Source organism: Macrotis lagotis, chromosome 2 (genome assembly GCF_037893015.1).
Source record: "Macrotis lagotis isolate mMagLag1 chromosome 2, bilby.v1.9.chrom.fasta, whole genome shotgun sequence".
Taxonomy (NCBI): domain Eukaryota; kingdom Metazoa; phylum Chordata; class Mammalia; order Peramelemorphia; family Peramelidae; genus Macrotis; species Macrotis lagotis.
This window is the reverse complement of record NC_133659.1, coordinates 221116377-221142453: the sequence shown is the minus strand read 5'-3', so window position 1 is coordinate 221142453 and position 26077 is coordinate 221116377. Positions and strand designations below refer to the sequence as shown.

At 43.0% G+C, this 26077-nt stretch overlaps 1 protein-coding gene across 1 annotated transcript; it reads left to right on the top strand.

The window, feature by feature from the left end:
* The first annotated feature begins 148 nt into the window (after positions 1–148).
* On the top strand, positions 149–26077 carry LOC141514247 (mitochondrial dicarboxylate carrier-like). Its single transcript, XM_074224899.1, has 11 exons — positions 149–334; positions 13783–13902; positions 17282–17396; positions 17533–17581; positions 18908–18949; positions 19617–19660; positions 20848–20918; positions 22150–22242; positions 22741–22818; positions 23231–23287; positions 23467–26077. Exons 1-11 carry the CDS (start codon positions 245–247, stop codon positions 23560–23562), a joined length of 855 nt encoding a protein of 284 aa, XP_074081000.1. The 5' UTR covers positions 149–244; the 3' UTR covers positions 23563–26077.

Sequence of the window (26077 nt, the reverse complement as noted above, 5' to 3'; positions counted from 1 at the left end):
CCCGCGGCGCAGCCTCGGCCCCTTTAAGACGCGCCGGGCCCGGGCGCTGCAGCCGCGCGCCGCGCCGCGGGCGGGCCGTTGTGGGCGGGGCCGGGCCCGGGCGGCCGCGGCCATTGGCTGCGCGGGGCGGCGGGCGGTGCTTTGAACCTGCTTCCCCGAGCCCGGGCCGCCGCTGGGCCTCTCTCCGCGCGCCCTTCCCGGCCCCGGCCCCGGCCCCGGCAGCCCGGGGCGGCGCGGCGCGGCCATGGCCCAGAAGCGCGCGTCCCGTTGGTACTTCGGGGGCCTGGCCTCCTCCGGGGCCGCGTGCTGCACCCACCCGCTGGACCTGCTCAAGGTGAGCGGCCCCCGCCGCCCGGGCCCGGCCCCCAGACGCCCCGGCCCCCAGCTGCCCCCGGCCCCCAGACGCCCCCCGGCCCGGCCCCCCGCCGCCCCGGCCCGGCCCCCAGACGCCCCGGGCCCGGCCCCCAGACGCCCCGGCCCCCAGCTGCCCCCGGCCCCCAGACGCCCCCGGCCCGGCCCCCCGCCGCCCCGGCCCGGCCCCCAGACGCCCCGGGCCCGGCCCCCAGACGCCCCCCGGCCCGGCCCCCGCCGCCTCGGCCCGGCCCCCCGCCGCCCCGGCCCGGCCCCCAGACGCCCCCGGCCCGGCCCCCCGCCGCCCCGGCCCGGCCCCCGCCGCCCGGGCCCGGCCCCCAGACGTCCCCGGCGAGGCTCCCCGCCCCCGCCGCCCCGGCCCGGCCTGGCCCCCGCCGCCCCCGGCCCCGGTCCTCCTCGCCACCCGCCCCTGCCGCGACCCCCGCGGGCCGAGTGGGGGTGGCAGGCGGGGTCGGCCCCGGGCTGGACCCCGGGCTGGACCCCGGGCTGGGCGCGTCCGGCTTCGCCTCCCGTCCCGGCAGGCCCGAGGGAAGAGACCCGGGCTCCGGGGGCGGGCGGCGGGGCCCGCAGCCCTCCTGCCTCTGCCAGCCCCAGGACAGTAGTGGGGCCGGGCCGGGCCGGGCCCCTGCCAGGACTGTGCCCCGGCTGTGCCCTCCTCCCCGGAGCCTCGGGCCTTGCTCCCCCGCTAGTGGACATGCTCGGGTCCGGGGAAGCCACGAGCCCCCGGGCGGAGGCCGAGTCCGGCCGTGTCCAGATCGTGGGACAGGCCCGGGCCCTGCGCCCAGCCCGGGGGGCGAGAGGCCGCCCACCCCAGCCTGGGAAGGGGCGTGCCGGGGCACCCGGGCAGAGGGGGGTGAACCCCGCCAGCCCGCCTGTTTGATGCAGTCTGGACTGGAAGCCCCTTGAAGGCAGCTGCTGCTGAGCTGCGTGTGCCCCCTCTGTGCCCGCAGACCCCGGCCCTGCAGCCGGGCCGCGCGGCCACGGTGGCAGCCGAAGGAGCTGGACACTGCTAGGCAGACCCCGAGGGGGCAGAGCCAGAAGGCTGCGCTGCCTTGGAGAAATGCAAACTGTCGATGTGGTGCCATTTCAAGAGAGGGGGCAGAGCACGGTGCATAGGACGGGAAATTTGGTTTTTTAACGTGTGACCTTGGGCAGATTTTTTAATCCTTGGTCCACAAAAAAATACAAAAAACAGAACAGGGGTTCCAGAACATACAGAGGAAGGGGTAGAGAAGAATGGTAGGGACGTTGGACTGACATAATGAAACATCAGTGAAGTCAGGGAAGGGAACAGAGCCATCATCTTAGCATTACCCAAGGGTAATATTGGTTTAATTAAGCACCCCAAAAGAAAGTGGCAAAAGGGAGGCTGGTCTATATAACAGGCTATTTATGGGGAGAAGACCCCTCAATCTGACCAGCTCTGTCCCAGTCCTTTTTTCTCATCGCTCTTTATAGTAGGGATACCCATGCAGGGTTTTTGTTCTCAGTAGGAATGCCAAATTAAATTGCAGATATATAAAATACTAGAATTGAGACCCAGAAAATTATTGTTTGTCCTTCCAGAAAGGAAGGTTGGGTGACCTCAGACTGGTCTCTCTTAACTAGCATGATCTGAAAGCTGACGTGCAGGAGATGTGGCTTGAGATTGTCTTTAAAAAGGCTTATCACAGAATGTTTAGGAACCTGATCTCTCAATCTAATCCCCTTAGAGGTCATTAAGACCCTGACATTTAAAACTGACCCTTAGAAGGAGATGTAAATGGGTTCAGAGTTACAGAGTAGATTTAACATTAAAATCAGCTCCAGAGTTCTTCCCATTGGACTTTATCAGATGTTTCAGCCTATCAATTATCTCTCACCACAGACCAGTTTGTTAACTATAAATTGTATTTAAAGCACTTCTAATGTTAGTATTTACTCTTTTCCATTTTAAGCTCTTGAAGACTTTGACTTCTCAGTTTGTACTAAGAAAGAATGCCTCATTGACTTTCACCTATTTTCTTCAACCCTGCTTTGATTCTACCTAATTAACTACAGTTTGGAAAAGCAAAGTTTTAGAAGGACCTGAAGGGCAACTTGCCTTTAAATTTATGATTCTTAAAATTTGCTGTCTTGGCTCCTTCTGTTGACTTTTTACCTTGGAGTAAGGGCTGCAGGTTTTCCTAGGCTGTGACTGTCTTAGGGGATACCAGATCAAAAGTAGACCACAGCATCCTGAATATATTCAGACACATTGAATGAATGAGTGAATGAACATTTATTAAGGGCTTACGATGTGCTGGGGCAGCTAGGTGGCAAAGTAGATGAATTGCTGGGTCTGAAGTCAGGAGGACCAGAGTTCAAATATGAATTCTGATACTTAATGTTTTGTGACCTTGGGCAAGTCACTTAACCTTGATTGCCTCCACCAGAGAAAGAGAGAGAGTATGTGTGCCCTAACAACTGGTATCTTTGCCAAGAAAACCCCAAATGGGGACATTCAGAGTCAGACATGATTTAAACAACTGAAAAACAAGAAAAAACAACAGCAAGATGCTAAACTGAAGGGTTAGCAATTCAGAATCAAAATATCCCTGACCTCAAGGAGCTTAGATTCTTATAGAGCAGAGTTTGTTAGTATTTTTTTTTGTGACATGGGCTACTTTGACAATTTGAAACCAATGAACCCTTTTTCATAATAATGTTTGTTGCTAAATTTTCATTGAAGTTTAGAGAAAATTAAGATTTATTTTTCCCTTTTGCAAGTTCACTGACCCCTTAAATCTATCCATAAATCCCAGGTTAAGAATCCCTCTAAAACTCAAATCAACAAACATTTTATGAAATACCTTCTATCTGTAGATAGGAAGAAGGCTGAAAACCAGCCCTTGCTCTCAGGATCTCACAGACTAATCGGAAATACAATATGCAAACAGGATTTTGTTAACAGAATTTTACTGAGCTAGTCTCTTAACTTGGGAATGGTAAAACAGAGCAAATCAGAGACAGGGGCCAATAGTTCAGTGGCAGCTTAATTGATCAATTTTATCTTTCTCTTGATAGCTCCCAAGTACCCCCCTGACTTGCTGCCTCGAAGGCAGAGATGGTATACATACAGGGGAAGGTGAATCACAACAGAATCATTTCTGAAGCTTGAGGGTGTCTCATGCAGGTCCACTGGGGCAGGACAATACAAGGGTTCTGTGGGAATGGTTGATCATTTAGACTTGTGGGCAGGACAGCTAGGTGGTACAATGGGTGGAGCACTGGCCTTGGAGTCAGGAGAATGGGAGTTCAAATCCAGCCTCAGACATTTACTAAGTGTAAGACCTTGGGCAAGTCATTTAACCCTGATTGCCTCCCATCCAGGGCCATCTCCAGTAGTCCCAGTTCATATCTGGTCACTAGACTCAGATGGCTCTGGAGAAGAAAGTGTGGCTGGTGACTTAGCACAGCACCCCCTCACTCAAATCCAATTCATGTTTGTTATGACATCACCTCCCTGATGCCATGATCATCTTCTTGGGGATCTGTGGTGGATTACCTAATCCAAATCTGGGACTTGGAAAAGGTTAGACAGTTTTCAACTCCCTTCGCTTAGCACACACAAGTATAGGAATGTAGATTCCTGTCAGGGTTGAAGGATCACTTCAGGCTGTGTTGTACTCTTCTCTGACTCCTGAGCCAGGGTCTGCTTGGAAAATAGATCTTTAAAAATGAATTATTAGTGAATTCATTATACATGTCATAGTGATTAATATGAAAATCATACTCTCCTTTGGACAGTGGTGATGATCATATTTGTCCTTCATTCTCTCTCTCTCTCTCTCTCTCTCTCTCTTTTTTTTTAGGTTTTTGCTAGGCAATGTGGTTAAGTGGCTTGCCCAAGGCCACACAGCTAGGTAATTATTAAGTGTCTGAGACCAGATTTGAACCCAGATACTCCTGACTCCAGGGCCGGTGCTTTATCCATTGTGCCACCTAGCCACCTTCTCTTTCTCTTTTCTTGGCAAGACTGTGGGGTTAAGTGACTCAAGTAAATAAGCATCCATCTGAGGCTGGAATTGGAATTGAACTCAGGTTCTAGCTGCCCCAGGCTTTGTTCCCAAAGAAGACTGTGACATCAGGGAGGCATGCACTTGAGTTAGATTGTGGGGGGGGGGGGGGCTGTGCTAAATTATCAGCCCCACTTTCTCTTCCAGAGCCATCTGGATCCAGTGGCCAGATATGAATCAGAACCACTGGAGATGGCCCTGGATGTGAGGCAGTCACGGTTAAGTGACTCACCCAAGGTCATATAGCTAGTATAAGACTGGATTAGAACTCCCATCCTCCTGATTCCAAATCCAGTGCTGTTCATTTATTGTGCCATCTAGCTAACCCTTTCCGTAATATATAAGCACAAAACTAGGGGTAAGGGGTGGGGAAGGGTTGTTAGAAAGGGCAATCTCAAAATAAATGCCCATTATAGGGCAGTAAAACAAAACTCAAAAGAGTGTGATGGGGACTGCAGTATCTGTCCAACAGGATTAGCTGGGAGGACCTGGGAAAGACTTCATGAAGAAGGTGGGCTTTCAGTTAAGACTAGAGGAAGGCAGGAGGGGGCTGTGGAGAGGAAGGGGCATCTGTGGCAGGCTGGGAGATTAATTCCTGGGCTGCTGAAGGAACAGTGGAGCTGTCTATTAGCCTACCCATTCTGAAAGGTGTGGTGCTGTGTAATAGTATTTGATTACAGTTCTGGAAAAGAGAGAGGTGCAAAGGGGGGGGAGTAGGGGTGAGCTTGGGCTGTGTACCTGGGCTAGTAATCCAGGCAATGAAGGCTGCTAAGCATTGCAATTTCTGCAAACAGATTACTAAACAGAATTTGCTTAGTCAAGTGAACATTTCTCCATATTCTTGGCCTCGTTCCACCTGGGGAAGATAACAGGGCCTCCAGTCCCACAGTCTCATGGTTGGGAGTGGGCTGACACAGACAATGCCTCTAGTTCTCTCCCTTGGTGGGGGGGGGGGGGGGTGCCTTTCTTGGTGTCCTCAGCCTCTCTGTGCAGTAGAAGAACCACTCCAAGAGTCCTCGGTTGGAAGATGTGCTAATAAAACTAAAAGAATTGCAAGGAGTCTGAGATCAAAGTCCAACTTCCTTGTTTTTTTGGGAACCTGTAAACATGGAAGTCAGGAGAGGTGAGACAACTTGTCCATTGTTTCAAAGCTAGGCAATGATAATAATTCTTACTTTTATGTAAGCACTCCAAGTTTGCAGAGTTCTATACATCTAGTCAAGGATCAGGGGCACATTTGAACCCAGATCCTCTTTCCAACCTGCCATGAGACTCATATGAGGAAATTAATAAAACACTTTCCAGCTTTTTAAATATTCTTTCTTACCCAGCCTTAATCACTGAATGGACATTGATTCAGTCAAACTGAGACCAATTAAAGACCATAGTTTAAAATGGTCAAGGTCTCACACTGCATCCCGGACCATTTCCAATCATCCTGATTCATATCTGGCCACTGAACCCAGATGACTCAGGAGGAGAAAATGAGGCTGGTGACTTAGCACAGCACCTCCTTACTCAAATCCAGTTCATGTGCTTTGGCACATCATGGCATTACCTCTCCTCTTCTTCAAGAATGAAGAAAATTTATTACTGTTATTATTATGTCATTAATTTTAAGATATATTTTTCCCCCAATTGCATTTCTCAAGTCCATCCACAAACTCCAGGGGCCTAATGTGGGCCAGACAGAGGTAGTTGGGTGACACAGTGGATAGAGCACCTATCCTAGAGTCAGGAACATGAGTCTTCCTGAGTTCAAATGTGACCTCAGACACTTGGTAGCTGTGTGACCCTGAGCAAGTCATTTTACCTTGTTTGCCTCCATTTCCTTATCTGTAAAATGAACTGGAGAAGGAAATGGCAGCCACTCCAGAAAACCCCAACAGGGTCACAAAGAGTGTTCAAAGATCACTTGCAAGAGGTTCAGCAATCTTTCTGCTCATTTTTAAAGTAGTTTAAGATTTCATTCATTTGAACCCAAGTGACTTGAATTCATCAAATTGTGTTAGGTGCACTTACGTTATTGATAGCTTTATGAATACATCATTTGCATCTCCAACACCCAGAATAACAAGAATATTATTATAACACAGCATAACAAAAAAGGGAAACAATAGCAAAATTCACAGTCATCAACAGGTTGTGTTCCACATCTGGGATACACCCTCTCATATCCCCACCTTTTCTTCAAGGTCAGGATTAGTTAGCTGTTTCTTTTTTTGTTTTTTAATGGAATTTATGATCATCTCATATTGCATCTTAAACATTTAAAAAGAAATAAGCATGAAGGTGATAGCTGCTTATTGCTCCCAATCTATTATACAAGGTAAAAAAAAGCAAGTTCATCTTGGGGTGGCTAGGTGGCGCAGTGGGAAGAGCACTGACCTGAAGTCAGGAGGACCTGAGTTCATTCTAGCCTTAGACACTTAATAATTACCTTCCTATATGACCTTGGGTAAGTCACTTATCCCCATTGCCTTGTTAAAAGCAAACAAAAATGCTAGAAATTGTTTTTACTTAAAATTGGGAAACCATAATATTTTAAAAAATAAAATAAAATAGAGATTATGAAAGAAACATAATCAAATTCTGCCTGCCATATAGAACCATAGCTTCCAGAAAGGTTGGATTGACCTTCCCATCCCAGGAAAGGCCAGACCATGACCCCCTCCCCTAGGTAGCAAACCCTTGGTTTTTCAGGTCTTTGCTAAATGGTCATGATGTTAAAGAAGATGGATTTAAATATATTTATATATATAATTTATAATATAAAGTTCTACATCTATGCCATTATGACTAATTATGAGGTCCACAAAGTACTTTGCAACTAACATCTTTGGTATTTAATAAATATTGATTAAATTTTAAAAATAACCAATTCTGTTTGCATGTATGGGAGGGAATCTGATGACATTTCCTTTGGAAGTAGGAGGTAAGTCATCCAGTGTCCTAGTATGGTCTTTTGAAGTGGGTGGATGATTTTCAAAAGGAGACTTTTCACATTTTTTTTTAAGACAAAATTTGTGTGGGGTGAAGGAAGACAGGGGTTTCCTTTGTCTTCTTCCCGTGGCCAGCCAAGAGTTTGTTTCCCATCTCGTTTTCATTGTGTTCTCCCAGAAAGGTCAGATGGGAACTTGGATGATAATTTCCAGAAATGGCTGTAATGTAAAAGACAAAGTTATCGTCTGATGTCTTCTGATAAAACTTATTTTAAAATAAAGAAGGTCTGACAAATATAGTTAAATCCTGTCTCATCCAAGCTTTAGTTCTCAGATGTTCATAATCCTGCCACCTACATCTTAGAAAAATCAGCATTTTTCTGAGCATTTAATAATTTTCTTTTTTTATTATAGAATTATCACTGAACTCAAACATTTTGGTCTACAAAGAACAAAAGAAGGTTGTGGGTGAAAGTGTGAACTTCCATTATATATAGTTTATTTTATTTGTCATTTTTTTTTTTGCATCATTGGGGTGAGTGAATTGCCCAGGGTCATATAGTTTTTATTTTTTATTAACTGTACATTAACTGGATGGGAACAGAAAAAACTAACTCTCCAGAATTGGGGGTCTTGAGGGGGCAGGAAGCAATGGAAACTTGGTGTCCCAGAGCAGTTCTGTGATCACTAGGAGTGTTGGGGGGGAGACTCTTCATCAGCATTGTTTTTACTTCAACTGCAAGAGATCTAGTGACCCCCCCCCCAATTTCAAAAACAGGTCCTGAGAGTGAAAAAACAAGCCCATTAAAGAAAGAGCTGGGCTTTCCAAACTATCTTAAAGGTGCAGAAGTTCTTTGAAGAAATACAGCTTAGTGAGGAATCACTAACCCTGGGTGTTGAGCCCCCAACTGCTGCCATTGCCATTTGGGAGCAGCCACCATAGATGCTGCAAATTTTAAAGCAAACTTCTGCCACCGTGTTTCAGATGCTTCTAACTAAGCTGCCAGCCATCAGCCAGAGAATCTTGATTCCCAGTTTGACATAAGATGATGTGGAACAAGAAACATGTCAACATAATTTTTTAATCTCCTTTTATAATATTCTATGAATTATCTAAGTATCACTAATTTCATCTATGAAAACATGTCATTTTAAGATACATAGGACATAGTATTTCTACATGTTAAAATGCGTTGCTCATTTTTGAAAAACAAAGTTAAGGCAGTAAAAATTCTGCATTCTGTGTTAGAGAATTATTTGATTTATTCTAGTAAATTTTTCATTATATTAGAAAACTGCTAATTTTTTAAAAAATTTACCCAAAGCTAACAACCTTAAAGCTCCCAGATCTGAAGGAGTTCCCATTTAAAAATCTAATTGTGAATAAATTTAGGAAATATTTTGGTGTATAGGGCAACAGCTAACAACCAGAAAAAAAAAACTATTTAAAATTATTTTATTTAAAACAAACTAATGAGTCCTTACAATTTGTCTTGTAATTTAGTTATTGGAAGGAGTACTGCTCTAGTAACACAAAGAAATGCGTGTTCTAGATCTGTTCTGTTCTACCATTAACAGTTGTGATTGATAGAGGACAAATTGCTATTGTTCCATTTGAGTCATTTCAGTCAGTATGACTATTCATGATCCCATTTGGAGTTTTCTTGGCAAAGATACTGGAGTGGTTTGCCATTTCCTTCAATGCATTTTCCAGGTTAGGAAACTGAGGCAAACAGGGTTAAGTGTATTATATATTCCAAATGGTTTCTTGACCTATTACTCTGATGAGTTTTTCTTTTGTTGTGGTTTTTTTTTTTTTTTTTTTTGGTAAGGCAAATGGGGTTCAGTGGCTTGCCCAAGGCCACTCGGCTAGGTAATTAAGTGTCTGAGGTCGGATTTGAACCCAGGTACTCCTGACTCCAGGGCCAGTGCTTTATCCACTGCGCCACCTAGCCACCCCCGAGTTTTTCTTTTGTTTAGAAATAAGTTATGGGGATGGCTAGGTGGCGCAGTGGATAAAGCACTGGCCCTGGAGTCAGGAGTACCTGGGTTCAAATCCGGCCTCAGACACTTAATTACCTAGCCATGTGGCCTTGGGCAAGCCACTGAACCCCATTGTCTTGCCAAAAAAACCTAAAAAAAATAAGTTATGAAGAAAACCTTTTTGAGAACCAGTGGGTTGTCTCAAGATAGCTGAATTCCCCATCATTGGAAGTCTTTAAATTATAGACTGTACAGCCTTTTTGAAATTTCTTTCCAGGTATGGGTTGGCTTACATGATTTTCAAGGTGAAGTAAACAGATAGTTACACAGAGTGCTGGACTTGAATTTAGGAAGACTCCTCTTCCTACTTAACTGACTGTGTGACCTTGGACCAAGTCCCTTAGCCTAGTTTGCCTCAGTTTTCTCGGCCATAAAATGGGAGAAATGATAGCACCTACTCCTAGAATTGTTGTAAGGATAAAATGAGATAATATGTAAAGTGCTGTGCAAATCTAAAAACCCAAAATTGCTAGTTATTATTATTATCATTATTAGAATGCCCAAAGTGGAAAAAGCTTAATGTGGAAGAGAGGGGATTGGAGATGAGTGACTTAGTTCCTTCCAGATTTAGTCCCTGAATATTATTTTATTTTTTTCAATTACATGCAAAGTTAATTTTCAACATTCATTTTTGTGTAAGATTTTGAATTCCATGTTTTTTAACCTCTCTCATGACAAGTAATCTGTTATAGGTTATACATGTATAATCATGTTTCATATATTTCCATATCACTGACATAATTCTGAAGGATCTAGTTTGGAAGCTGGAATATCAGCAGGCTCCCCAAGATAACAGAAGTAGGCAATGTTCTAAGGTGACTGCACCTCTCTTAAGTGTAGTCACTTCTACATCTCATTCTGAGGAAAAAAAGGTTAATGTTGTCCAGTTGGTTAAGAAAAAAAAAAGACCGGGGTGGCTAGGTGGCGCAGTGGATAAAGCACTGGCCCTGGAGTCAGGAGCAACTGGGTTCAAATCCAGTCTCAGATACTAAATAATTACCTAGCTGTGTGGCCTTGGGCAAGCAACTTAACCCCAATTGCCTTGCAAAAAAAAAAAAGAAAAAAAAGACTCCCAGCATGAGAAATACAAACTTCAGCAAAATCCACATCCCCTGATGAGGCTGAGTTTATTATAAGACTAGAAGAAGAAAAACAACCAGTGCAAAATGGACCTCTGCTGTCTTTCTGTAGTTCTCCTTCTCTAGTTCTGTATATATATGCTCCTTGGTTTAATTTTAGGATGAAAATATGTAATTTTAAAAAACCCACAGCCCTTCATAGGAAGAAAGCATAAGATGGGGGAAGGTTGAGACCCTTATTTTACCTGGGTTCCTAGCCAAGGGAGGGTGTTGTGGTTGTACTTAGAGGAAGTGTGGCCAAAGGTGACGTTACCTTCTTGGTTGTCCTAGCATAGAATGACAGCCTTCCTGTTGATCTTCCCACCTTCCTCAGAAAAAGTGGTTTGAGGAAAGATCATGCAATTCAGGTTCTGTTTATTTCTTGTTTCAACAAGCAAAGTTCCTAGTATTCTACTGGATGCCTGAGCTTTTTCAAATGAATCATCTAATGTCTTTCCTTTTTCCTCTTTTTTTTCCCCTTTCTCTCCCCAATCTTATTATTAAATTCAATAAAGAGTTTTCTAAATTAAATTTTATTTTTTTTCCAATCAATAAAAACCTACCTTCTCTCCCTCTCTCTCACACCCCTTTTCCCATTTAGGAAGAAAGAAAAACAAAAGCTCTGTTACAAACAGCGGCTAGGTGGCTCAGTGGATAGAGCATCGGCCCTGGAGTCAGGAGTACCTGAGTTCAAATCCAGTCTCAGACACTTAATAATTACCTAGCTGTGTGGCCTTGGGCAAGCCACTTAACCCCGTTTGCCTTGCAAAAATCCTAAACAAAAAAAACCAAACAGCTGTAATCAAACAATATTCCTGAGCTATCCCTGTCCAAAAAAAATGTCTCAACCTGCACTCTTGAGTTCAAAGTTGCTTGTTTATAATATTCTTTCTTATTGTGACTTGTTCTCTGATTCTTCACCCTTTCAGCCTTATCAGTTCATACAAGTCTTTTTGTACGTGTATCCTTGTCCTTTTATCTCTGTAGTTATAAGACAAGAATGCATGGTTTAATAACTTTTTATGCATAATTTTTGCTTTCCAGAATGACTATACTGGTTCACAACTCCACCAATAGTATGTTAATTAAAGAACTTTTTGCTCATAGTCCCTCCCACATTTGTCATTTTCCTTCTTTGTTAGTTTTTCTAATAACTTAAGTAAGGAGTTATTTTAATTTACATTTCTCTACTAGTGATTTGGAACATTTTTTTTTTTTCATATGGCTATTGAAAGCTATGAATTCTTCCTCTGAAAAAATGCTTGTTCATATTCTTTGACTATCAGTTGGGGAATAATAACTCTTATTGCTATGAATTTGTAGATTCTCTGTATACAGGGAGCTACTATATAGACATATAGAAATGAGATCTTAATCAGGCACTTGCTGCAATTTTTTTCCCATTTACCAGCTTCTCTTCTAAATTTTCATTGATTTTGTTTCTCCAAAAGCTTTTTAATTTTACGTGATCAGAATTGTCCATTTTACCTTCTGTGACTCTCTGTCTCTTGTTCATGAAATCTTCTATTCATATATCTGATAGGTAATTTCCTCCTTAGTCCTCTAATTTGTTTATGATGACATTGTGGCTGAAAAAAAGTCTTAAATGCAGCTGTGAGCGGTACGGTGGATAGAATGCTGGGAAGACTCACTTTCCTGAGATCCAGTGTGACCTCAGACACTTAGTAGCTGTGCGACCCTGGGCAAGTCACCCAACCCTACTTGCCTCAGTTTCCTCATTGTAAAATGAACAGGAGAAGGAAATGGTAAACCACTCCAGTATCTCTGCCAAGAAAACTCCAAGTGGGGTCACAAAGAGTTGGATAAGACTGAAATGTCTGAATAACAATAGCAAGAAGGTCTTAAATCAGCCATCTGGGTGTATGGTACAAGGTATTGGTCTAATCATAATTTCTACCAGATTGCTTTCCAGTTTTCCCAATTTTTTTTTTGGTTTGTTTTTTGAGTGATTGAATTGTCTCTCTGACAGCTGGTTTCTTTGGGTTTATCAAATATTGTGTTCCTTTGCTTCTGTATACTTTGTGCTTAATCCCTATGATTAATGTTTCTTATCTAGTCCAAAGTTGTTGTGGTCATTACTGCTGTGTAGCATAATTTGAATTCTGTTACTACCAGGTCCCCTTCCTTGCCACTTTTTTCATTATTTTTTTTCCCCTTAAGATTATTGACTTTTTATTGTTCAAGATTAATTTTCTTATGACTTTTTTCTAGCTCTATACAGCACCTAGATAAGTGGCCTTTTTATATGCAATTAAGGTTAACTGACTTTGAACTTAGACTAATTATCATTTTCTATAACTGGACTCTGTGTTGCTGATTCTCTTCCCTTGTCAACAGCATCCAAGGTCAATTGTTTGGTAGCAGGCAATGTCCAACAGCTTTCTGGTGACTGGTAATTTCCAACAATATCTTGTTAGGTCTGTTGGACTTTAGAAAAGGTATCATAAGCACCTTTTGTTGATGTATTCATTCGTTCAGTAAACATTTATTAAGCTCCTGCTGGTTGCTGTATGCAATTTCACTTGTTATCAAACTCTCCTTCCAAGGAGGGAAATGTTGGTATCAATTTGGTTTTGTGACAAGCTTTTGGAAGGATTGCTCAAACTCGGTGTATTCTAGAACCACTTCTCTGAATAGGTATTCAGCAAGGCTTCTGAGATTAAAAGGGATTGGCTCTTATCTGATATAGTCTCCTGCTTTGCCTGGTCCAGGGGCACCACTGCTATGTGCCTGTGTGCAGGTGCCACAGCATCCTCACCATGCCCTTAGCGACAGCTTCTCCCCTTGGGCCCAGAACAAGTTCATGGAAACTGGTTAGCCCATGTTGTCTTTTATGGAGTCCCTACTTTTTTTTAATTTTTAATTTATTAAGGCAATGGGGTTAAGTGGCTTGCCCAAGGCCACACAGCTAGGCAATTATTAAGTGTCTGAGGCTAGATTTGAACTCAGGTACTGCTGACTCCAGGGCTGGTGCTCTATCCACTGTGCCATCTGGCTGCCCCTTGGAGTCCCTACTTTTTTGTGGCTTCTCTAACTAATTACTTGGACCTTGGATGGATCCCCAAATCCGGCTCTCATCATCCTGGAAACCCATTGCCTGGCTCTGTGCATGTTGTTTCCCTTCATTAAACTATGAACTTGAAAGGAAAAATTCTTTTCTGTTTTCTTTGTGTTGGGGTGGGGGGAGCCTTTGCAGCTTAACTTGCCTCATATACAATTAATTAATGCTTTTTGTTTTGACTTGTGCAGGTCCATCTACAGACGCAGCAGAAGATAGAAATGAAGATGACTGGCATGGCATTAAAAGTGGTGCGGACAGACGGCTTCTTGGCCCTGTACAATGGCATCAGCGCCTCCATTTGCCGGCAGGTGGGGGTGCTAATTGTAATAATAATGCTCATATTTATTCTAAAGCACTTTAAAGAGAACAAATTCCTTTGAGACGCTCAACAGTCCTAATGAGGAATTATCACTCGTTTCACAGACTGGGGAAAACTGATGGTTAATAGTGACTTGCCCAAAGATCACCCAGCTAGTGTCTGAGGTCAGATTTGAACTCTGTCCTCCAGCCTGATAAAGGTGACTTTTGGCTGTGGGATTTTCTTGATCTGAAAGTGGAGGGACTTCCCTGCCTTTTTGCTCCCCTTGGATTGAGGGCAGCCTTAGGAAGACACAGATGCCTCAGGTTGATAGAGACTTCTGATAGTCTAGCCTCTGGGAATCCCTTTCACCTAACCAGGACTCAACTCAACCTATACCTGGGAAAGGCTACTCCCTATTTTGGACACAATAATGCTTAGAATTCTAGAGTTGTGAGGGACTTTGAAAGTCGTTCATTCTAGCCCCTATGTTCTGGAATGACAAAGAATCCCCTCTACACCCTTTTCCCCCCCTGCAAAGTTGTCCTGTAGTCTCCACTTGGACAGCTTTAGGGACTGGGAACTCCACTGTCTCCTGAAGTTTGTGAATTTTAGTTAGGAAATTTTTCCTGGTACCTCAGGTCCTAGTTGAACCTAAGACACTTACTAGGCATGTCACTTCACCCCAATTGACTTAAAAAAAAAACACATAAAAAAGCTTCTGTGCTATTAAAGTCCTAGTTGCTCTTCCCTGGGCATGCAAGAAAAGATCATGACAACCAACAAAAAAAAAAATGACTTCTCTCAAGCAAGTAAGCAAGCAAACAACCACAGACGAGACAGCTTATAAACATAGGTAAAACAAGACCCATACAAGCCAAACTGGAGGTAGACTCAGAGGCACCGAGGTTAAGGAGGCCAAACTCTGCCAATGTACCAGTGCTCATTCTTCTGTTCTCCCTGGCCAACTAAGTCAAGTCTTTGTAATTTTTTTTTTTTTGCAAGGCAATGGGGTTAAGTGGCTTGCCCAAGGCTACACAGCTAGGTAATTATTAAGTGTCTGAGGTTGGACTTGAACTCAGGTACTCCTGACTCCAGGGCCGGTGCTCTATCCACTGTGCCACCTAGCTGCCCCCAGTCTTTGTAATTTTTCATGGTATCAACCTTTAGATCAGGGTTAAGGAACAACTCTTCTCAATTTCAACTTAAATCTCTACATTTTTTCCTACCTGACATCATTTCCAGTCCCCTCAGAATCCTGGCCACCCTCCTGGATGAACTCTAGCTTGTCAAAGTCCTTCCTAAAATGTGGTAAACAGAATAAATCCAGTGTTCTAATTAGGATCCAGTCAAGAGAGGGGACAAGGGCACTGTTCCTTTCCTTTTTTTGATGAACCACACAGTTGGCACTTTGAGCTTGTTTACGAAAGGCCTGGGGTGTTTTTCTGCGCAGGTTTGTTGCCTGGCTATGTTTCTCTTACCTGGGTCAACAGGAGTTGGACACACACACACACACACACACACACACACACACACACACACACACACACACAAACACTGTGCTGTACTATATTTGTCAGAATCCTAGCTCTGCTTGTGAATATCTTTCATACTGGTGGGAAAGGGAAAAGGAAGAGAGCTGTCCTTAAATGCAGGTCTTCAAAGTCAAACTTAACTTTTAAAAAAACTATTTTAATTGTTCCTTAGTAAGGCTTCATTCATTTTGGGTTCAAATGCCTTTCTGCTGCAGTTCTCATAGGACTGAGTCACTTTATATATACATATATATATATGTATATATATATATATATATATATATATATATATATATATATATATAATCTATCAAAGTTGTACTTGCCCCTTTGCTATGTGTAGTTTTAACATCTGATATTGTTATTCAGAATGCTAAGCATATGGGTTATGTTGATTCATAGAAATGAGTATGTGAAAGTGTTAGGTGAAAGGAGCAGAACAAAGTTTGTATATCCAATTAGTAAAACTGAGTGTGTTTAATGCAGTTATGCAGTGGCAAAGTTCAGAAGAGGAGCGGATTAGTTGAGTTTGAATGTCATTAATTAGGCTTTCTCTATTAACCAAAGTAAAGAAACTTAGCTAAACATTAAAAAAAAAATTTAAATTTTAAAAATAGAAACTTTGCAAAGAGCTCCTACCATACAGGACAGCCTCTCTTACCTCCTTTTCTTGACTAAAATCCTTCTAGCTGGACTATTTCCCACACTTTGTCATGAAGATTTACAGGTAGAGTTTAAGATCTGGTGAGCAGAAGCACACACACTTTCTTTTTTAATAGTATTTTACTATTTTTTCAAATTGCACGTAAAGACAATTTTTGAGATTCATTTAAAAAATTTTTTGAGTTTCAAATTTTCTCGTTTCCTCCCTCTGTCCTTTCTTTAAAATTTGATATAGGTTATATATGTGCAATCATGTAAAACATTTCCATATTTGTCATGTTGAAACACATACTTTAAAATTTTAAATTTTTTGCTTACTACACCAGTCAGAACCTTGGGGCCATGTATTGGGACTTAAACCTTGGGGAAGAAATGACCAAGGGATTAAAGTGTGATTAAAAAGTTTAGTTGATTGTTTTTTGCCTCCAACCCAAGTGGGACATAAAATAACAATATTGTAAAGACAAACAATTTTGAAAGACTTGAATTCTTATCAATGCAATGACCAATCACATTTCCCAAAAACTTGAGATAAAATTTGTCATCCACCTCCAGTGAGAGAAATAATGGACTCAGGAGTACAGATTAAAGCATATTTTCTTCTCTCTCTCTCTCTCTCTCTCTGTGTGTGTGTGTCTTGGATGTGACCTTTTTGTGGGAATTTATTTTGCAACAGTATTTGTATTTTGTAATAGATTTTATATTTTCTTTCTCAAAGGGTGGAGGAGAGTGTGGGGGAAGAGGACAAAAATCTTGAACTAAAAATAAAATTGAATTTAAAAGAATCTAACTCAGTTGAAGGCTTCTAGCAAAGAGTAAAGCTGTACTGTGGGCAGCTCTACCAGGCAGAAGTCCTCACCTGTTCTAGGTGAAAGAAAACTGAAGAGAGTGGGGGAAGAAGAGGGTCACAGACCCAGGCTGAAGAGGGACAAAGAAACCTACTTCATCCTGAGTGGTGGACTGGGACTGAGCTTCATAAAATCAGTGAAGGGGGAGTGAATAGCAGTTGTAATAAATAGGAGTCCAAGAGATTGGGAGAGCTAGCCCTCACAGGCTCCCTATTGCTTTAAGGGCAACGGGCTATGTCCAGGTACAGCCTGTTGGCATTTGTGTCCTAATCTGAAGCTATACTATGTGTGAAGATGTCTCACCAAGAGCTATCATTCTAAATTATGGTGCTGTCAATCACAGATGACCTATTCCCTTACTCGGTTTGCCATCTACGACTCATTCCGAGATCAACTGACTCAAGGGAGCCATGGGCCCATCCCTTTCTATAAGAAGGTTCTGTTGGGATCTTTTGGAGGTAAGAGGGTTATTAAAGGATATTTGGGAGTGGGGAGAGAGAAGGTAGATTTAGCAGAAGGATTCCCAAATATGGTTCCAAGAGTCTGTTGACAGATCGTGGTTATGAGATTTTATATTCTCTTTTCCTCATTCAGGTTTTGCTGGTGGTTTTGTGGGGACTCCTGCAGATGTGGTGAATGTCAGGCAAGTGTGTGTGACCCCTCAGTCATATCTGGTCAGTTTGACGGCCTTTCCCTTTAGGACCATTGTTATTTTGGTTTTCTTGAAGTAAACAAAGGGAAGGAAACAAACCAAAACCAAAAAAAAAAAAAAAAAAGATGTGACTAGACCTGTACTTGTTCATCTGGTTTAATCTAAAAAATAATTCAATAGGATTTGATTTCCTCTTCAGAATAAGAAGAAGCCCTGATAGCATGAAAATCCTAAACCAGAAAGCAATCTTTTTGTTTTTGTTTTTTTAATATACACAAAATATTTTCTTTTTAAATCAAACCCATTTTTTCTGACATTTAGTTCAATTTTTATGTTCATTTGGTGCCTTTTTGAGTTTTAGTCTCTAGTAATTCTCTTTAAATTTTTTTTACTTTTTTGATCACTGTTCAATCCCCCCTCTCTACCCCTAACAAAAAACCCTTCCTTCTTTTCTCATGTTACTGTAACATTATATAAGTTATTATATTATATATATTATATTATATATAATATAGAGTCAAAAATTTTCTGAGTAACCTTCTACAGTAGTTAAAGGTGAAATTTTGACCTGTTTCCAAACTCAGTTTTCTTTCATTGCCCTATTTTAACTCACATTTAGTGTGAGAATTAGCTTGATTCCATAATAAAAGAATTTTCTAATGAATCTTAGTTCAGAAAGCACTATTAAAAGGGCAGCTAAGTGGCGCAGTGGATAGAGCACCCACCCTGGAGTCAGGAGTACTTGAATTCATATTCATCCTCAGACACTTAATAATTACTTAGCTGTGTGATCTTGGGCAAGCCACTTAACCCCACTGTCTTACAAAATTTAAAAAGAAACTGATAAGTGATACTTTTTTTTAGGTTTTTTTTTTTCAAGGCAATGAAGTTAAGTGGCTTGCCCAAGGCCACACAGCTAGGTAATTATTAAGTGTCTGAGATCTGATTTGAACTCAGGTACTCCTGACTCCAAGGCTAGTACTTTATCCACTGTGCTACCTAGCCACCCTCTGATAAGTGATGTTGTCTGAAAATTCCTAACTTCCAGAGGCTTGGGATAGAAATCAGGATCTCACTATTAGAAACAGGCAGATTCTCATCTTAGCCCCATCTGTTGCTCATTCTCTCTAATCTTGTCTTTTTTGTTTGTTTTTGTTTTTATGTGGGTCAATGAGGTTAAGTGACTTGCCCAAGGTCACACAGCTAGTACATATCAAATTTGAACTCAGATCCTCCTGACTCCAAGGCTCATGCTCTATCCCCTGTGCCACCTATAACTTACCTTTTTTGATTGTTGTATGTGATTTTGGCTTTCAGGATGCAGAATGACATGAAGTTACCTATGCACCAAAGGCGGAAGTGAGTAGTAGAAGAGGGTCAGGGTGGCTGTTAATTCTTGGGTCTAGTTTATAATAGGCAAAGAACATCTTAGGAATTTGACTTGAAGAAAGTAAGGAATGTTTAGCTTGAAGAGAAGACCTAGGGTGGGGATGTGATTGATGTGTCAGGTCAAAGAAGAAAATGGAGGATATTTGTTTACCTTGGTCCAAGCAGGCAGCACTAGGACCAGAGAAATAGAGTTCATGTCTGTATGTAAAGACATTAGAAAGAAACTTTCTGACATTTAATGCTATCCCAGGATGAAATGAATGGCCTTGATAAGTAATAATCCCCTCTCTGCATTACTGGAAGTTGAGGGATGGCTTGTATAGAGGAGACTGATAGTGGACCCAGTACTCTGGAGTCCCTTCCCACTCTCCACAATCTGACTCTGAAATGTTTGGCTGGGGAGAAGATAAATTGGAACAGAAGGAAGGGGAGTGAAGGTTGAATAAAAGAACTGTGAAGTCCCTTACTGCTGTGGGGAGATCTGGAAACCAGAGGCAGGAATCCAAGTTTGTAAAGATTATTGTTAAGGAGATCAGCAAAAGGATCCGGAAGGAATGTCACTGGGGGTGGGGGGTGGGGGGTGTGTGTGAATTCCCTTTAAGTGGAGCTTACCTTGCACTTTTCTTGTGTCCCATAGCTACTCCCATGCTTTAGACGGTTTGTTTCGTATAGCCCGTGAAGGTAAGTCCATTCCAGAAGGGATGGTGTAGTTCTGGGTCAGTCCTTGGCAACCCTCCTCTTTAGGGCCCTTTCAGCTCTGAACATCCTCTGTCCCTGGGCTTGAACTGAAGGGTGTAGTTAAACCTATTGCCTTAGGATGGTTTCCACAGGATAAACTCAAAATCCTCTACTATATGGGGGTGACCTGCTTTTCTCATACCTTCCATAGGATGGAGGATCTAAAGATGCCATTGTCTTCAACTCCCTCATTTTTTAGGAAAGACACCCAAGGCTCAGCAGTGTTAAATGATTTGCCCAAGGTCCCCCCCAGGTTGTAAGTGTCAGTCCTTTGACTCCAGAGCCACTTATTTCATAGGCTTCCCCAGCTTCCAATAGCATTCCCTGGTCTTGTCCTGTAGTCCCTTACACACCCTAAATTCACACAGCCTTCTGTCATGTCTGGAATACTCTTTTCTCAGGTCACACTGCCTGTTGAAATCCCTGTGTCCCTTCTTTCTTTATTTCCTTCCTTCCTTCCTTCTTTCCTTCCTAACTAATTAATTTTAAACTACTTTGCCTGGATCCCTTCTTTGTTTCTATCATACTGTAGCTTATTTGTATCCACCTTGCATTATTCCCTATTTCTATTAGATCAAGAAGAATAATTAATAATAATAATAGCTGGCATTCATATATAGTGCTTCAGCATCTGTAAAGCATGTTACAAATGTTGACTCATTCGATCTATGCCATATTTGAGGTAGGTGCTATTATTATCACCATTGGATAGATCACACTGAGAGAAGTTAAGTAACTTGCCCAAGTTCATACCACTGGAAAGAATCTGAGGCTGGATTTTAACTTTGGTATTCCTTGCTCTAAGTCCATTTCTTTGTCCACTGCACTCAGCCACCTCTTAATTATAAGATTGTGAAGTTCTAGAAAACCACCTTTATTTCTGTTTGGGTTCTGTGCACATAGTAGTGGAATCGAATTGATAATAGTGAAATGTATACTGGGGAATTTCTGGGAAACCCCAAGGGATGTGTGATGAATGAATGGATTCAGCAGAGCCAGCAGTGGGACAAGTAGAAGATGGACCATGGGGAACAGGGGTTAAAGTGAGAACTGAAACTGTTCTCTTACAGTCAGGAAAGAGAGCTAAAGGGAAACAAACCATTAAGGTAGTCTTTTCTGCTCTTTTGCAGAAGGTGTAAAGAAGTTGTTTTCTGGAGCTACAATGGCATCTTCCCGAGGGGCTCTTGTCACCGTAGGGCAGGTAGGTGGCCTTGGGGCTGCACACCTTCTCTAAAGTAGGGGGATCTGGTACAGCTAGCTTTCTTTTCTTTGACCAGGGAATCAAAGTGCAAAAGTCAACTGTGGCAAGTGGCCCCCAGCCCAAGGTCTCCCACAGTGGGGGCAAGGCTGCCAGTTGTTTTCCTTCCTCAGCCAGATCTGGGCCACTCCTGCTTTTGTCTGACCTTAACTTCTGCTTTTGTTCATTTGGTCTCTCCCCCCTCCACCCCCCCCAATTCATTATTTCCTTCCCTCACCCTGATCCCAGCCTTGGTTTTCTGAAATTTTTGCCAACCTTTAAGAATTAATTAGATTTGGAAATATGTTAAACAAAATTGTATATATAAGAGGGGGAAGAGAAGGGAGGGAGATAGAAAAATGAACTCAAAAGCTTACGGAAAGATGAATATTGAAAACTATCTTTTCATGGAATTGGAAAAAAATAAAATAATAAAGTAACATTTACCAAAAATATCATTTGGGCACTTGGATAGAGGAGAAAACTGAATCCTAGAGAAAAGAAGTATTTGGTCCAAGAGCACACAGTCAAGTAAATGAAAGAGCTGGAATTTTGATACTCAGCCAAGTAAAGCAACACCCTGGTCTTTCTTAGCAGAGTATATCTTTTCTTTTCTTTATTTTTACTCCCTTTTTCTTCTCCTAACTTAGCTATATCTCTGACTTCATCTGTGTGCAAACTCTTTTTGCTGATAAAGACTGGCAACTCATTGTTCTTTAAAATTATGTGCCTGGGGGTACTGAGAGGTTAAAAGAATGACTTATGGACACACAGCTGATATGTGTAAGGTTTTCCTAACTCTAAGGCTGGTGTTCTGCCCCCTCTACCAACATGAGATACTTATGACCTTTCCATATTCCTCCCTCTCCCTTCCCTCCCCTCCCTTACATACCCATATGCTTCAATTTGCCCTGTCCTTCTGTGGGATCATATGCTCCTCAATTGCAGAACCATCTCTACTTATCCTTGGATCCCCTGTTGTGCCTCTCATGGATACTTAATTGCATTAATTTAACACAAATTATCTGATGTAGGAAAAATAGGTTCTGGACTAAAGAGAGGCCTCACTGAAACACTTTTACTTCCCATAAGTGTACTTTGGGGCAGCACATTCCCTTATAATTCTTGTCTGGAGGGAATGCTTCCTCTGGACTTGGTGAGGATGCTAAGAGTCCTTTTCCCTCAATCCTTGCAGCTGTCTTGCTATGACCAAATCAAACAGCTAATTCTTAGCACAGAAATGATCTCGGACAACATTTTTGCCCACTTCCTGTCCAGTTTCATCGCTGTAAGTACCCCATGACCTTTAAATGATCATTCTGGTTTGCATTTGGGCCCCCTGAAGTCCAAAGATGCTATTCTACTCAGGAATGAACTGTAGAAGAGGGGCGTTCTATATCCAATAAAAACATACTTGGCTTTTTAAAACACTTGGGAGTGGCTGAGAGCCTTGAGTCAGCCTGGAGATGGGGAGGGGAATGAGGAGGAGAGTGAGGATGGGTTGGGGAATGAAGAGGGGAGGGGAATGAGGAGGAGAGCTGAGATGGGGAGGGAATGAGGAGGAGGTTGAATGGCAGGCAGCCTTGATGGGGGTCTGGTTAATTCTTCCTTGGCCTAAGGCAGCTGAAGGGTGAGAGCTTTCATTCCAGGGCTGTCAGGTATTGTTTTTTTCTGATACTAGACAACTGCTAGAGCTGTCTACCAGGCAAGACCCCTGAGAGCTTCAAGGAGAAAAGACTCATGAAAGAGAGCTTCTTTTGCAACCCATAACCTTGCTTCTCCATAGGGTGGGTGTGCCACTTTTCTATGCCAACCCTTAGATGTACTGAAGACTCGTCTGATGAACTCCAAAGGGGAATATAAGGTAACTATGTCAGTATTTGTTATTTCCACCCATCTTTTCTCTTTCCTTGAGCTCTACAACTTTCAGGATTGGCCCCTCCATGAACTTATTTCTCAGAAACTCAGTTGACATGCTACAGAAAACTAAGTTCCTGGTGTGACTAAAACAGCATCATTGAACTAGAGAACTGAAAGCTATCTGAAAGAGCATTTAATCTAACCCACCTCCTTTGACAGAGGAGGATGCTGAGTCTCAAAAACAGGCAAAGGTGTATCTGGCCCAAGACCACACAGTCAAGAAAGCTAATTCTGATTCCAGATTGAGAGTTCTTGAGGTGGTCAGTTTGGAGAGCTGAGGATATGACATGCCTCGTTATAGAAAGTGTGATGGAACTCTTGGCCTCCAGAGGCACTGATGTATTTATTTATTTCAGGGTGTCATCCACTGTGCTATGGAGACAGCAAAACTTGGACCAACGGCCTTTTACAAGGTACTTGTGAGCTATGGGGAAGCAGGATTTGAGGAGAGTGGGTGTAGCTACGATTGTGGGTAATGTATTTGGATATTTGGGTCCCTCCCCGGTTCAGCCTCCCTCCCTCCCTCTGCCCCTCTCTCTCCCTCCCCAGAACACATTACCCTCTAATTTTATTTTGTCTTATCTCACTTCAGGGCTTTTTACCTGCTGGAATCCGTCTAGTCCCCCACACCGTCCTCACCTTCATCTTTTTGGAACAGCTCCGCTTATACTTTGGAGTGGATGTTTGAGCTGGGTTCGTTTTAGTGGGAGCCAGGCAGATGCAGCAAGGCCCCAGTCTACCCAGGATGCTTCCAAAGAGACCCAGGGAGGTAGCACCCAAGCCTCCTCTCAGGGCCCAGGACTTTACACATTCCTGTCTTGTTTTCCCTTCTGGCTCACTGCTTCTTTGGCTCTTGAGCATGATTGTCCCAAAGGTGTCCTATCCTCACCTCCTACTCCCCCCTCCCCAATCTTAGAGATCAAAATGGCTTTTCATCCTATCCTGATGGAAACCTCTTAATTCTACTAGTCACTTTGGCCCCATCTGGGTAGTCTTATTTGCCTTAACTGTCCCATTGGCTCCTCATCTGGGCCCTCAGATTCTCTGTATCTTCACCTCTTCCTCACTGAAGGGGAGGATCCAATACATTTCATAGCCAATCTGAAAAAAAGCCCCCTGCCCCCTTCCACCCTGAACTTCCTTTTGCTTTTATACAAGTGGGGGGGGTATTTACAGAACTCTCCCCTCTGCCAATCCCTGCCCCAGTTCCTTGTGAGTTTTGTGAAGCGTGCCCGAGTGGTGGCGACCCCCCCAACCTAAGGAGTGGGGGGGTGTCTTTTCCCTTCTTCACCTCAAGCAGTTATTAAGTGCAAAAGATTTTGTAGAGGAAAGTTAACTACTCAGTTAATGTTGTATTTGGGGTTGTGTTCATTAGCGAGCCTTATTCTTTTCCTCTCTTCTTTTGACTGTGAAAGAGGAAAATTGATAACCAACAGGAGTGGCTCTCCACAGATCCTGATGGAAAAAAAGATTAGATAACTTCTTTATTCCCTCTCATCCTTCTGGTGACACCTTCTCACTTTCTTGTTGTTTCTCCCATTAAGTTCATCCCATCTTCTGAGTTCCTGTCCTTTTGCCATCCAGATCAAAGGGGCTAACCCATCACCCAGTATGTAACATCCTTTGCACCACCACAGCTTCCCATCCCCTATCTCCCAAGTCAGCCCTCTGGTAGTCCCCAATCGCCAATTCCTGCTCAGTGATTGCTTTAAAGATCAAATTTTAGCCAAAACTCAGGCACCAAATCACTGCTGCTGATTTCAGGGATTTCTCCTCTATGTTAAAGGCTCTCCCAAGCTCCCATCTCCTTACTTTTTGGTACCACATTTCACCACCGCTACTGAGTGACTTGTGTCAAAGGTCAGGAGGCTTGGGGGTGGAAGGAAACTTGTATATTTTGACTTTTTATTTTATTAGCTCTTACTGTTCCCTACCTCCCTGATAGTTGATGTAGAAAAAAGTTGGACCAGTCAAGTTGACTGATCTCCAGCCAGAAGGTCAGGCAGCTGTTTGGAGGATCTTTACCCCTCCTCGGACCCATTACTTTTCCATTTTCTAGCTGACATTAATGTTCCTTTCCACCTGTTGTCAAGTACCTGCCCTGTAGCCTTTACCAGGATACTGTGACCTCATGTTCTGTGAAAATTAGAGAGACAGCACTGCGTGGTGGAAGGAGCCCTGGACTTCAGAGCTGGAAAAAACTGGATTGAAATCCTGCCCCTGAGACAGGCTCTTTTGACCTTGGTCAAGTCACTCAACTTGTTTGAGCCTCATCTGAAAATGAGTCTAAGGACAGCACCTCCTTCACCGGTCTGTGATGAGGATCACATTAGTTAATTTATGGCATGCATCCTTGAGATGAGCTACTATTATTAGTACTCCTTACCTGAGTTTGGTAAGAGTAGGTAGCTTATTAATGGTTCAGTATAACTTCAGTAAATCAATGAGAAAAGCTTCCCTTTCTAAGTCAGTTGAGGAAGTTTTTAGTGAGTTCATCCCTCTGCACATTAGCACCAACTGGATCTTGAGTTTTAGAGGGTGTTCAAAGAGGTCACTGCTGCTGCCCTGTTTGAGCTTACAGTCAGTGTGAGGGAAGCAACTGGAAAATGATTCTGGGGCCATGGAGGAAAGCATGGCCCAGAATAGAAACATACCTCACAGCCACAGGTCTTTATTGAGGGTCTGCCGCGTGCTGAACTAGAGCCATGACCAATTGGGAGACTGCCACCAGCATCCGGATATAAGGGCCGAGCTGATCGACCATAGGCAAGGACCTGGAGAATCCTTGTAGCGGTTGGATAGGAAATTGGATTAGTTGAAGATTCCATGAGATAAAACAGCCTCAGTCTGTGAGCTCCATTGCCCACCCTACCACCACTTCCTGCCCCCAAGGCTCTTTGTTCTAGTTCTTCCCTGACTTTGTTCCCCATTTCTCCTGTTAGATGGCTGTATGTTGTATATAGATCTTGTAGGTTATGGGCATTGTGCCATTGAGTCCTGAACCCCTGGCTTATGTTTAAAGGAGGCCAGAAATTTACTTAATGAGACCAAGAAGGTTAATTAGCAGAGATTTTGTCTTTGCTGAAATTTCCCTTATGTTTTCCTGAGGGAGTGGGAGGGTCATTCCAGAGCTGGGTGCCCAATTTGATTTACTTGACATGGGTAATTGGGTGACAGAAATAAAAGAAATGTTTGTATCTCAA